The sequence below is a fragment of the Sorex fumeus genome, unplaced genomic scaffold (assembly GCF_029834395.1).
Source record: "Sorex fumeus unplaced genomic scaffold, SorFum_2.1 ptg000122l, whole genome shotgun sequence".
Lineage (NCBI taxonomy): Eukaryota > Metazoa > Chordata > Mammalia > Eulipotyphla > Soricidae > Sorex > Sorex fumeus.
Genome location: NW_026606179.1, coordinates 11958439 through 11971114, shown reverse-complemented (window position 1 = coordinate 11971114; position 12676 = coordinate 11958439). Strand labels below are relative to the sequence as shown.

At 52.8% G+C, this 12676-nt stretch overlaps 1 protein-coding gene across 1 annotated transcript; it reads left to right on the top strand.

The window, feature by feature from the left end:
• Positions 1-119: 119 nt before the first annotated feature.
• On the top strand, positions 120-10418 carry SYNGR4 (synaptogyrin 4). Its single transcript, XM_056135574.1, has 4 exons — positions 120-224; positions 7011-7248; positions 9525-9661; positions 10179-10418. The coding sequence occupies exons 1-4, from the start codon at positions 132-134 to the stop codon at positions 10416-10418; spliced, it is 708 nt and encodes a 235-aa protein (XP_055991549.1). The 5' UTR covers positions 120-131.
• Positions 10419-12676: the final 2258 nt, after the last annotated feature.

The following is a 12676-nucleotide window of genomic DNA, read 5'->3' as shown; positions in this document are numbered from 1 at the left end:
TCCAACATCCACCATCTTGTCTTACAGCAACAGCACAGGCTGGGCCTGGAGCACCTGGACGGTGGCACCTGGCAGCCAGCATCCAAATCCCGGCAGCTAATTCTTGGGGCCCCAGGAGCAAAGCCATCACCATGCACATCCCCGAAAGCCTCCAGGATCTGGCCAACATTGATACCGTGCAGTTTCTGAAGAGACCAAAGACAATTGGGCGGATCTTCGCAGGGGTGAGGCTTTCCTGTGACCCCACAGCCCTGGGGGTGACAGGACACAGTTTTCACCTCCCAGAAAAGTTATGGAGAGAGGTGGGAAGAGGCCACTTGGGAAAACAAAGCCAAAGGAGCTAGTAACTGGACATCTAAGTGTAGGCCCTGAGCTATTCTGAGCACCTATTAACTCTCCTAGGAGGAACCGAGCTCTTTAAATTTCCATGCTGTGAGTCCCGTTTCCTGAAATCAGAAAACTGAGCAGGGTCTAAGACGCTTGCCTTGCATGCAGCTGATGTTAGTTTGCTCCCCGGAATCTGCCAGGAGTGATTCCTGAGCACAGTGTTTAAACTGTGTGTTTAAATGGCTCCCAGGCCTAGTTCTTTCTTTGCATCATGGCAGAAAGTTCCACTGGACAGTGTTTGTTACAGTCCTACAATAAAAAACAGAGTTTGGGAACCAAAAAGATAGTACAGGGCCAGAGATATACTACAGTGGGTCAAGGTTTGCTTTATACATGGTCAACCCAGGGTCAATCCCCAGCATCCCATATAGTCCCCTGAGGGCTGGAGCAATAGCACAGTGGGTAGGGCATTTGTCTTGCATGAAGCCGACCCCAGTTCGATTCCCAGCATCCCATATCGTCCCCTGAGCACCACCAAGAGTAATTCCTGAGTGCAGAGCCAGGAGTAACCCCTGTGCATTGTCAGGTGTGACCCAAAAAAGCAAAAAAAAAAAAAAAAAAAGAAAAGAAAAGAAAAAAATAAAGTAAAAACCATATAGTCCCCTGAGCCCAGAGCCAGGAGTAACCCCAGCATCACCATGTGTGGCCCCCAAATGAGATTTCTCCCTATCTCTGAAGAAGGCCTATCATATCATGCTTGGCACACACAGTTTGCCCAGCCTCCATGCTCTTTGTCCTCAGCCTGCTTCAGATCTTTTGTACATTGGGTAAGGCACTTGCCTCCATACAGCAGACCCAGGTCCATGAGCACCACTAGGAATTATCCCTGAACACTGCCAGGTATGACCCAAAAACAAAAAGGAGAAGAAAAGAAGCAAAGTTGGGATTCAAACTGGGCTTTGTGACAGGTGAGCCCATTCATTTTCCACCTGTCAGACAAGGGACAAGAAAGGAAGCAGAAAGTTTTTCCGTAGGAGGAGAAGGGGTTCCCAGAGTTGGGCAGAAATATGGGAGGAGAAATTAGCATAGTGAGTGTGTCCAGTGCTGGCCAGGCCAGGCTTTATGTGCATTCATTTGCACACCCACAACAGTCAAGAGACATCAAACCTTCATGTGGCCCCAATACTGCTTTCTGACCATTCATGGGTTCTCTGGGGCATTCGTGCCAGAGAGATCAGAGCCAAGATTCTGTGAAGTCTCCATTACACTCCTATTACAAAATGGGAAATTGAGGCCCCAGTGGCTGGTGAAGTTGTGTGGAACAATGGTACGAACCCAGGGCCCTCTGTGTGCTAGGCATGAGATTTCCCACTGAGACATCCCCACCAGCCCTTGTTGAGGAGATTCCGGGAGTAGCGGGTGACCAGCATGGAACCCAAAGTCACCTTGCAGGTTCCAGATCATCTCTCTCCTCCTTCTGGAACCTTCTGAGAGGGATCAAGCAGGCCTGGCTCCAAATCATGGCTTAGCCATATGCTGTCCCTTGTGGGATGACATATTTGGGGGGGAGTTGTCTAGGCCAGTGCTGGTGGAATGTTTAGGCAGCAGCACCTTGTCATCTCAAAAATGCATGTTTTTGAGGGTGAAGCGATAATACAGCAGATAGGGCTTTTGCCTTACATGCAGCTGACCCGGGTTCAATCTTGAGCATCCAATATGGTCCCCCAAGCACCACCAGGAACAGAACTAGGAGTAACACCACGCATCACTGGATGTGACCAAAAGAAACACAAAAAAGTAAAGCCACTTGAAGAAGAAAAAAATGCCCAGGAACCAGAAAGATAGCCCAGCAGGTAGGGCACTTGCCTTGTAGGAGGCTCCCCTGGGTTCAAACCCTGGCATCCCATATGGTCCCTTGAGCACTGCCAGAAGTGATTCCTGAGCACAGAGCCAGGAGTAACCCCTGAGTATCTCCAGGTGTGGACCAAAAAGAATTTTTTAAATGCCCATTCAGTTGGATCATTTCCAAGGTCACTATGTACAGCTGTGTGACCTTGAGCAAATGAGCAGATTTCTCTCACCCTCTATCCCACTTGTGTCAAGGGTTGGCCCTCACTCTCACAGGACTGGAAAACTGGTAGCAATAAACAAATGTTCTGGTCAGAGCTAGTAAGGCACTTGCTTTGCACATGACTGGCCCAGCTTTGATCCCTGGCATCCCATATGGTTCCCCAAGCACCACCAGGAGTAATTCCTGAGTACAGAGCCAGAAGTTACCCCTGAGCATCACCAAGATGGAACCCTCCCCCCCAAAAATAATAAGTGAATACGAGAAACTGATTTGGTACAGCCCTGCAGGCCACTTTCCTTCCTGAACTAGCCATAGTAATCAGGACACATCAGTGATCTTTGAGTGAGGACAAAGATGGGTTTTGGGGACCAGGGATGATAACAACTTGTGTCCCTTCCTCTTGTGACCTCTGGAGAAGAGAATTAACAAATTCCACATGGCAGAGCCAGCCCCTCAGTACGACCCTATATCACTTGTGCACCCTATCTGATGCTGGACCCAAAAAGGGAAACAGAGGCTCCAAAGCTTGAGTGGCTTGCCCAAGGACATTACCCAGATGGTCCAAATGGGATCCACCGGCCTCTGAAGCCGGAACGAAAGGGCAGGGGGCCAGGAAGCCAGAGCCCAGCTGGTGTGGACTGGTGTGGGCCAGGGGCGGGGAGGGCTGCTGAACACGGCAGACGCTGTGGTCACGGACTCCGCTCACAGCCTCCATCCACCCACCCACCCGCCCTCCCCTCCTGCCCCCTAGCCCGGCTCCTCCATGGAGGCTTTGGGCAGCTGGTGCCCTTGTCCTCACTGCCGCCCGCCAGCTGGCGCCGTAACTGGTGAGTCCCTGCGGAGAGGCCAGGGAGGGCATGGAAGGAGATTGAACCCAGACTGCAGAGGAATAGGGTCCCTCCCACCCAGCCCAATCCCCACCCAACACAGCCCAAGGTTTGGAGAGGCCATTGGAGAGACAGTTGCACTGAACCCCACACCCTCACACACACAACACACACACACACACACACACACACACACACACACAAGATAGGAGGGCCGCACTCTGCTCCCCCTCCGTACTACCTGACCTTAAAAGAACACTTTCTCCTCTCAGGGTGAATCACAAGGGCCAAGGCCTGAGCCCCACCTTCCTGCTCTTTGCAGCACAGAGAAAAGCAGGGAAACTGAGTCAGGGAGGAGGGGGGAAGGATTTGCCCAAGGCCACACAACTGGTAGAGTCAGTCACATCTGGCTCTTTCTGTCACCAGAATGACTTCCACGTGTTACTTGTGAAAGAAATGAATCAGGAATATCCACTGAGGGGGGATGTGAGGCTTGGAAGGGTGCAGGGGAGCATGCAGCTACAGTGAAAATAAATGAATTAGGGACATCCACTGTGAGGAGGAATGCAAGGCTTGAAGGGGTACAGGTACAATGAACAGGGCTCAGAAATGATCCATTAGCTTCCTTGGCCTCAGCTGGGCTCCACACACTGCTCTTCTGGGAACTCGGCTCCCCACCCCAAACAGGAAGTGGCAGCGAACACCCTTGGTTCATGTTCCAGGGATGGGTCAAGAGAGGGACTCGCAGGGTTGGAGTGACAATACAGTGGGTAGGGTTTACCTTGCACACGGTCAACCCACGTTCGATTCTCAGCATCCCATATGGTTCCCCCAAGCAGCACCAGGAGTAATTCCTGAGCCAGGAGTAGCCCCTGAGCATTGCCAGGTGTGACCCAAAAAGCAAAGAAAAAAAAGAGAGAGAGAGGGACTCACTGGGGTGGGGGTTGGTTGTTAAGAGGAAGCAAATAAGGCCAATGAGAGAGGAACTGGACAGAAACGGGGGATTTAGGGGTCAGTCTTTTGCCTACCCATATAAGAGCAAAGAAGGCCCCACTCATTGCCTCTACCCACACACACTCGCTGACTTGCAGTTATGCTGGGAAAAGAGTGGAGAGTCCCATGTGGACCTTGGTCAGGAGCTGACCGTCTAATGACTGCCCTCCCCTCGCCTTCCCTTCCGGCCCTGTTCTCGCTGGCACCACCATAGCCAATCAATCCCCGATTTCAATTTTCCGTCCTGGATATCACTGGCTTTTCCAGAGCTCAGGCCTCGGCCCAGTCAATTCAGTTTCTCCCCAGTGCCTGTCTACCAATCTCCTCTTACATCAGTTGACTGCTTATCTTGACCCCTTCCTGCGCTCTCATCGCACCCCCAGTTTGTCATGACCCTGGCCCTGTTCTCCAGGCCAGTCTCCACTCCCAAGACTTCCAGATTAGACATGGAGCTTCTCCTGCGCCAATGCAGCAAGGCTGCCAAGCTCTGGCTCCCACTTTCCCGGCCTCAGCTCTCAGCACATCCCCCAAATGAGATTTCTCCCTATCTCTGAAGAAGCCCTATCACATCATGCTTGGCACACACAGTTTGCCCAGCCTCCATGCTCTTTGTCCTCAGCCTGCTTCAGATCTTTTGTATATATAATTTTTTCAGAGGGACCACACCTGGCGATGCACAGGGGTAATTCCTAGCAGGGCACAGGTGACCCTATGGGATGCCAGGGACCGAACCTGGGTCGGCCATGTTCAAGGCAAATGCCCTACCCGCTGTACTATTACTCTGATCCCCTTTTTCACATTTTAATTTATTGTTTTGGGGGGCCATACATACCCAGTAGTACTCAGTAAGACTTGCAGTGACAGGCATTGAACCTGGTCTTCCACATAGCTATAAGCTAGCAAACCTCATTTATGTTGAGGGGTCATGAGCAAGGAGGGTAGGATTTGGCCAGATCCTCTGGTTCTCAAGGGGCTATTCCTGGCTCTCTGCTTGGGAGTGACCCCTAGTGATGCTCAGGGGACTACATGCATGCTGGGTATTCGAACCAGTGTTGGCAGGACGCCAGGCAAGCACCTTAACTCCTGCACAAACCTCACTTTTATTTTCTTTTCTGTTTTGGGGCCACACCTGCTGGTGCTCAGGGCTTACTTCTGGCTCTGTGCTCAGGGATCACTCCTGGCAGGGTTCATGGAACCATATGTGGTGTTGGGGATAGAACCCGGATCCACTATGTGCAAGGCTAGTGTCCTACCAGCTGTACTATTGCTGCAGCCCCACCCTGCCACATTCTCTGATTCCCCTCCGTGCCTCAGTTTCACTCTCAAAGCAGGGCCGTCATTGAGGCCCACATATTAGGGCAGCTGTAGGGATAACAGGTGACAGTGTAGATAATCAGGACCAAGTAGGCAGATCGGGGATGTGCTTTCTTGGGAAAGAAAATCCTCTTGGGGCTGGAGCGATAGCACAGCAGATAGGGCATTTACCTTGCACACAGCCAATTCGGATTTGATTCCCAGCATTCCCATATAGTCCTCTGAGGCCCGCCAGGAGTAATTCCTGAGTGCAAGAGTCAGGAGTAACCCCTGTGCATCACCGTGTGTGACCCAAAAAGAAAAAAAAAAGAAAAAAAAAAGAAAATTCTCGAACCCAAGAGACTAGTTATGTCAGGGGCTTCTGGGTGCTGGCTGCGCTCCTCGCTTCTCCATCCTGCTGTCATTGGGGAGGTCTCACAGATTGATTTCAGAAAGTGAGTAGGCAATCAATGAGATAGGACTGCACTAAGGCACTAGCCAACCCAGATTGGATCCCTAACACCCTATGGTCTCCTGGGCCCTGCCAGGAGTGATGCCTGAGCACAGAGCCAGGAGGAAACCCTGAGCACTGCTGGTTATGGCCCCCAAACAGGAAAGAGAACTCATGAGAGCAGCTCTTGGCCCTTGAGCAAGTCGTGAGTCTGGAGCACAGTGAGAAGCAGTTGATGTTAGTACCTGAATTTGGAGGGCCATACTATAGCACAGCGGGTAGGGCGTTCGCCTTACACGCGGCCAACATGGCCGACGCGAGTTCGATTCCTCCGCCCCTCTCGGAGAGCCCGGCAAGCTACCGAGAGTATTCGATATGCCAAACACAGTAACAACAAAGTCTCCAATGGAGACGTTACTGGGCCCGCTCGAGCAAATCGACGATCAACGGGAGGGCCTTTACTTTACTTTACTTTACTAGTCTGGGGGGCTGGAGTGATAGCACAGCAGGTAGGGCGTGGCCAACCCGGGTTCGATTCCTCCCTCTCGGAGAGCCCAGCAAGCTACCGAGAGTATCCCACCTGCACAGCAGAGCCTGGCAAGCTCCCCTCATGACGTATTCGATATGCCAAAAAATATTAACAAGTCTCACAATGGAGAAGTTTCTGGTGCCCGCTCAAGCAAATCAATGAACAACTGGAGGACAGTGCTACAGTACTAGTTTGGGGTGCTAAAGGGGTGTATGTGTGAGGCAGGGGGCTATGGGGAACCAAGACAATACAGGACCTGCAAGACCAGATTGAGGGACTAGGGTTCAGTCCTGGAGGTGCTGAAAAGCCATGTGGGGTGAGGGGGCTCACAGACACTTGTGGGCCCCTGGGGGATGGGCTATGGTTGGAGGACACACAGACCTGGGCTGGAGAAGAGAGGCAGCGGAGACAGGGCTTGGTGGACCCCTGTGGGCACAGGGCTGGGGGGCCCAGGGCTCAGAGGGGGGTTGGAAAACTGAGCTCAGCTCTGGTCGGTCCCTGCGGACCCCACACCCACAGGTCTTCGCCCTCATCATCTTCTCCTCCTTGCTGACCGACGGCTACCAGAACAAGACAGACTCGAGCCAGCTACACTGCGTGCTGGACAGCAATGGCGCAGCCTGCAGCTTCGCCGTGGCTGCCGGCTTCCTGGCCTTCCTGTGCTGCCTCAGTTTCGTGCTCCTGGATACCCAAGAGGGCTCCATGGTCAGCACCCGCTTCAGGACAGCCTTTCAGCTGCTGGACTTCATCCTGGCAGGTGAGGCGTGGTGCACCCTCTGGATCCAGGCAGACTTGCCCTTCTACCCCTTCCGGAAGTGAGGGCATGGCCTTTAGACCTAGGAGGTTCCAGAACCTTCCCTCCAGCCTTGCTGTTAGCTTGCACCCACTTCCCTTCTTTTATTTATTTTTTTTGGGGGGGATCACACCTGGCGATGCACAGGGGTTATTCCTGGCTCATGCACTCAGGAATTATTCCTGGCGGTGCTGGGGGGCCATATGGGATGCTGGGAATCGAACCCAGATCAGCCACGTGCAAGGCAAACACCCTACCCGCTGTGCTATGGCTTCAGCACCACTTCCCTTCTTCCTAGAGCATTTCTTAGGAACCCCACACAGAGGGCCCCACAGGGTGCCCCAGGAGGGCAGAAAGTGAGGGGTGGGGGGCTTTGGGCCACATCAGGCTGTGCTCAGGGCTCACTCCTAGCTGGGGTTGGGGACCATATGGGATGCTGGGGATAGAACCCTGGTCAGCCCTGTGCAAGGCAAATGCCCTCCCCACTCTGCTATTGCTCTGCCTCCCAAAGGTGAGGTTCAGAGCAGGGACCAAGGCTGAGGATTGAGACTCTGCTCTGGGTCTGAGTAGGCTCTGCCCAGTGTGAAACACAGGTAAAGCACGGGGACCCCGTCTGTGCAGGGCTCTTCTGAAGCCCATATGTGATGTAAACCTCTCCCCCACATCGGGTTCAGAGTCCAGGGCCCCTAGTGGACCCCTAGGCACCCTCTCCTGTTCTGCTTTCTGTTTCACAGAGAAGAAAAAGAGGTTATGGCATGAGGCACGCAAGGCATTATCAGGTCCAAGCAAAGTCCTTTAGTAGAGCACCCTAGAGTGATATCAGCGGGCATACAGTAAGGGCCAAATGTGTGCACACCCCTGTCCTCAGGCCTCAGGCTCCTCCTCTGTCTTACTCAGCTCAGCTCTTTTGGTTTGGTTTCTCTTGGGACCATAATCATAATAATAAACAGTGTTTATTAGATCCATGCCTTGCCTGGCTTGAACCTGAGGTACCCCCCAAAGAAAGTATGCACTTCAGTCTTTGGAGCCATCCCCCAAGCTCCACTCTTATCCGCATACCTCCCCTTCCTCCCCACCTCAGACCAGTGGAGCATCTTGGGGCAGACTTGTTTTCAGGGGTGAACTTTTTGTTGAGGGGGTGGGGGGTGAATATTCTGCCCAAGTGGCTAAGCTTGTGGCCCCGAGTTGGTGAGCATAGGCCCAGAATATTTCTGCAACTGGCTCAGCACTTCAAGTCTGGCCAGAGCCACTGACGGAGGACCTGGATTTTTTTTTTAATTGAATCACAGTGAGAAACACAATAACACACAATTAAAGTTGTTCATGTGGGGCTGGAGTGATAACACAGCGGATAGGGCGTTTGCCTTGCAGGTAGCCAACCCGGGTTCGATTCCCAGCATCCCATATGGTCCCCCTAAGCATCGCCAGGAGTAATTCCTGAGTTCATGAGCCAGGAGTAACCCCTGTGCATTGTTGAGTGTGACCCCCCCCAAAAAAAACAAAAAACAGAAGTTGTTCATGATTGGGTTTTAGTCATATCATGTTCCAACACCCATCCCCTCACCAGTGTACATTTTCCACCACCAATGTCCCCAGTTTCCCACCCCAACTCCGCACCCCCTCTGTGGCAGGCACTTTTCTTCTCTCTTCCTCTCTCCCTATTTTCTCTCCCTCCCTCCTTCTCTCTCTCCCCCCTCCCCCGCCCCTTTTGGGCATTATGGTATGCAATATAGATACTGAAGGGTTATCATGTATATCCCTTCCTTTACTTACTCTCAACCCTCAGTTCTTGTCAGAGTGATCATTTCCAACTATTATTGTAATATTGGTCCCTTCCCAATCCTAACTGCCCTCCACCCCACACACACTTGTGGTAAGTTCCAACCATTGATTAGTCCTCCTTGCCTTTTTTTCCTTGGCCTTGAATATTTGCCTCATCTGAGTGGTATGTGCTGGTATCCATGTGTAAACCTTATAATCAAGTCCAATACAATTAAAAAAATAAATCCAAGCCCTCTCCTTTTGAGTGAAATTTGTCAGTAGAGGTTCTGAATTTTTTTTAATTACATTGGACTTGATTGCGGTTTGACACTCAAATACCAGTACGTACTGCCAGCGGCTCGCACTCAGATGTGGCTTAATTCACAAGAATTGCAGAGCAGGAGCAGCAGAGGGCTGGCAGGGAAAGGTCCTGTCCCTGATGCTGCTGCCTCTCCACTCTGCCCTCCTGCCCCCCACAGTCCTGTGGACAGGCATCTGGTTCGTGGGTTTCTGCTTCCTGGCCAACCAGTGGCAACGCTCCCCCAAAGAATTTCTCCTGGGCAGCAGCAGCGCCAAGGCCGCCATCTCCTTCAGCTTCTTCTCCATCTTCGCCTGGGTGAGGAGGTGCCCTCAGCAGAGGCTAAGGGATCAGAGGGGAGGGGCGCAGGGACACCCCCAAAGTCTCTGCTAGTCCCTTGGGTAATCTGGGGCAAATTGGAAAGAAGGTGCCCTTTCCTTTTTTTTTTTTTGAGGGGGTATCACCTGGTGGTGGGCGGGACTTACTCCTGGCTCTGTGCTCAAGGATCATTCCTGGGGGCTGGATAGTACAGCAGGTAAGGCATTTGCTTGCACGTGGCCGACCCAGGTTCGATTTCCAGCATCCCATATGGTCCCTGAGCGCCGCCAGGAGTAATTTCTGAGTGCAAAGCCAGGAGTAACCCCTGAGCATTGCCAGGTGTGACCCCAAAAGCCAAAAAATAAAAAGGATCATTCCTGGTGGGGCAGAGGAGACACTATACAGTGTTGGGATCACTGGTATCAGATAGATGCACGCAGGGCCCAGGGCCAGTGCCTCAACCCCCTGGGCTAACCCCCCACCCCCGGCCCTTAAACCAGCCCTTTTGTGCCCACAGATGTTCCAGGCCTACCTGGCACTTCATGACCTCCAGAAGGACACTCCAGTCCCCTACAAGCGCTCCCTGGATGAGGGGGCCGTGGTGTTGACCAGCCTGTCCCCACCTTCACCCACCAGCCCCATCAACATGCCCACCACCACCGGCCCCACCAGCCTGACATACTCCAGCTCTGCCCTATCCCCCTACCTGACCACTCCGAAGGGGCCCCGCCTCGCCATGATGCCTGATACTGACTAGCCACTGGCCTCCACAGCAGTAAAGAGATTCTCCTCCCAGCACAGAGGGTTGACCACCTCTGCTCCCCGTGTCTTTCCTCCCCAAGGTGGGGCTACACTGGGACAGAGGCTGGAGGTGGTGACAGGGAGGGAAAGCTCCCTGAGTCCCTCCTTTGGGCCCTGGGAGGGAGGCACCAGGGAGCCACTGTGCAGGTGAGGCAGCATGAGTTCACTGCATATGTGCTGGACCAGAATGGTAGCTCAGTGGTCAAGCAACCACCTTGCATGGGTGAGATCCCGGGTTCAATCCCTGGCAGCACCAAAGTGAAAAATCCCAGTGAAATGCTTACACCTACAGAGGCTCCAGGAGCCAGGGTCCACACTGGGAGCTGCCCTGTCACTGGTGCCAAAGTGCATGCCCTTTCACATGGAATGGGGCCAAGGGACCCAGGTAACAGGCACAGTGGATCAATACATGAGCCCAGGACTGAGCCTGAGGCAGCCGCCACCATGCAGACAAGCACCTTGCCCGCTGTACTATCTCTCCATCCAGAAGTGATATTCTTTTGTTTGGGGAGCCATAGCTGACAATGCTCAGGGGTTACTCCTGACATAGCACTCAGGAATCACTCCTGGCAGTGCTCAGAGCACCGTGTGGATGCTGGGGATGACCTCTGGGTTGGGGTGGCCATATGCAAGGCCAGCGCCCGCACCACCTGCTTGACTACGGCTCTGGAACCCTAAAGGGATTTTCTTTGCCCTGAAGACTAGCACAGGGTTTAGGTGACTGGGTTTAGGGTAAAACCTCTGGTTACATATGGCCCCCCAAGAGTGACCCTTCAGCACAGAGCCAGAAATATCCCCTAACATCACCAGGGGTGGCCCCTAAACCCAAAAGACACAGAAATTTGTAACATTTCAGGGTCAGAGTGATAGTACAGCAGGGAGGACACTTGCCTTGCAAGAAGCCAACCCAGATTTGATTCCCACAGGGTCCCCTGAACACCACCAGGGGAGGATTCCTGAGTGCAGAGCCAGGAATAACCCTTAGCATCACTGAGTAGGGTCCCAAAACAATACAAAAAAAATTCAAAGTTACAGCGGGTAGGGCGTTTGCTTTGTACGCAGCCAAACAGGGTTCGGTTCCCAGAATCCCATATGGCCCCCCAAGCACAGCCAAGGGTAATTCCTGAGTGCAGAGCCAGGAGTAACCCCTGTGCATCGCTGGCTGTAACCCCAAAAAAGTATTTTTTAAAAAATTCAAAGTTAATGCAGGCCAAACAAGCAAGCTCCGAGAGGCCTAGGACGAGTGCCAGCACAGACACGAGCCACCAGATGCCAGGGAGAGTTTCACATGCTTTGGGAGTGGGGCTGGGGGGTTGGGAGGAGAGATGGGGAGGCCTCCCATGCAGTGCTTATAGGATCTGGAGGCTACTGGGACTACTCAGCACAGTGATGCTGGATTCTAGAAGGATCCCTGTGGTTATGTTCAGAGGATCATGTGGTATGGAGTCAAACCAGGCCCCCCGCCCGTATGGGAAACATGTATACAGCATCCAGTGCTCTGAGCTGCCCCCCTGGGACTCTTGTGCCTTTTCTTGAGGCTTCCTGTCAAACCCAAGACACCCAGTTCTGTGGATGCAGGAACAAACTGGAAGTGCTGAAGAGATAACACAGCAAGGAAGGCACTTGTCCTGGACATGGGCAACCCAGGCTCTACTCCCAGCACTGCACAGGGTCCCTGAGTCCCATCAGTAGTGACCTTTGAGGGAAGAGACAGAAATAAGCCCAGAATGCAGCTGGTTGTCGTGTTCCCCTTAGCAAAAAAAAAAAAAAAAAAAAAAAAAAAGAATAGCATGGAGGGGCTGAAGCAATAGTACAATGGGGAGGGCATTTTCCTTGCATATGGCTGACCTGGGTTTGATCCCCAGCATCCCATAGGGTTCCCTGAACAAAGCCAGGAGTAATTCCTGAGTTCAGATGCAGGAGTAACCTCTGAACATTGCCGTTGTGACTCCCCGCAAAAAAAGCATGGGGACAAGTGGGCATCAGGAGGGCAGGGCAAGAGCATAGTGGAGTGGGCACGTGCAGATGGGAAGAGGGGATTCTGCACCCATTCCCCTCCCAACCCTGATGACCAGCTGGACGCCTGGCATGCACCCTCATATTTCCAGCGATAGGCTCAGTTGGCTGCAAAAGTAAAGACTCAGACCAGACTTCCTCATGCTTTTCAGACCATGTTCTGGGAGATGCCACCTCCCACCCCAACCCCCAAACCCA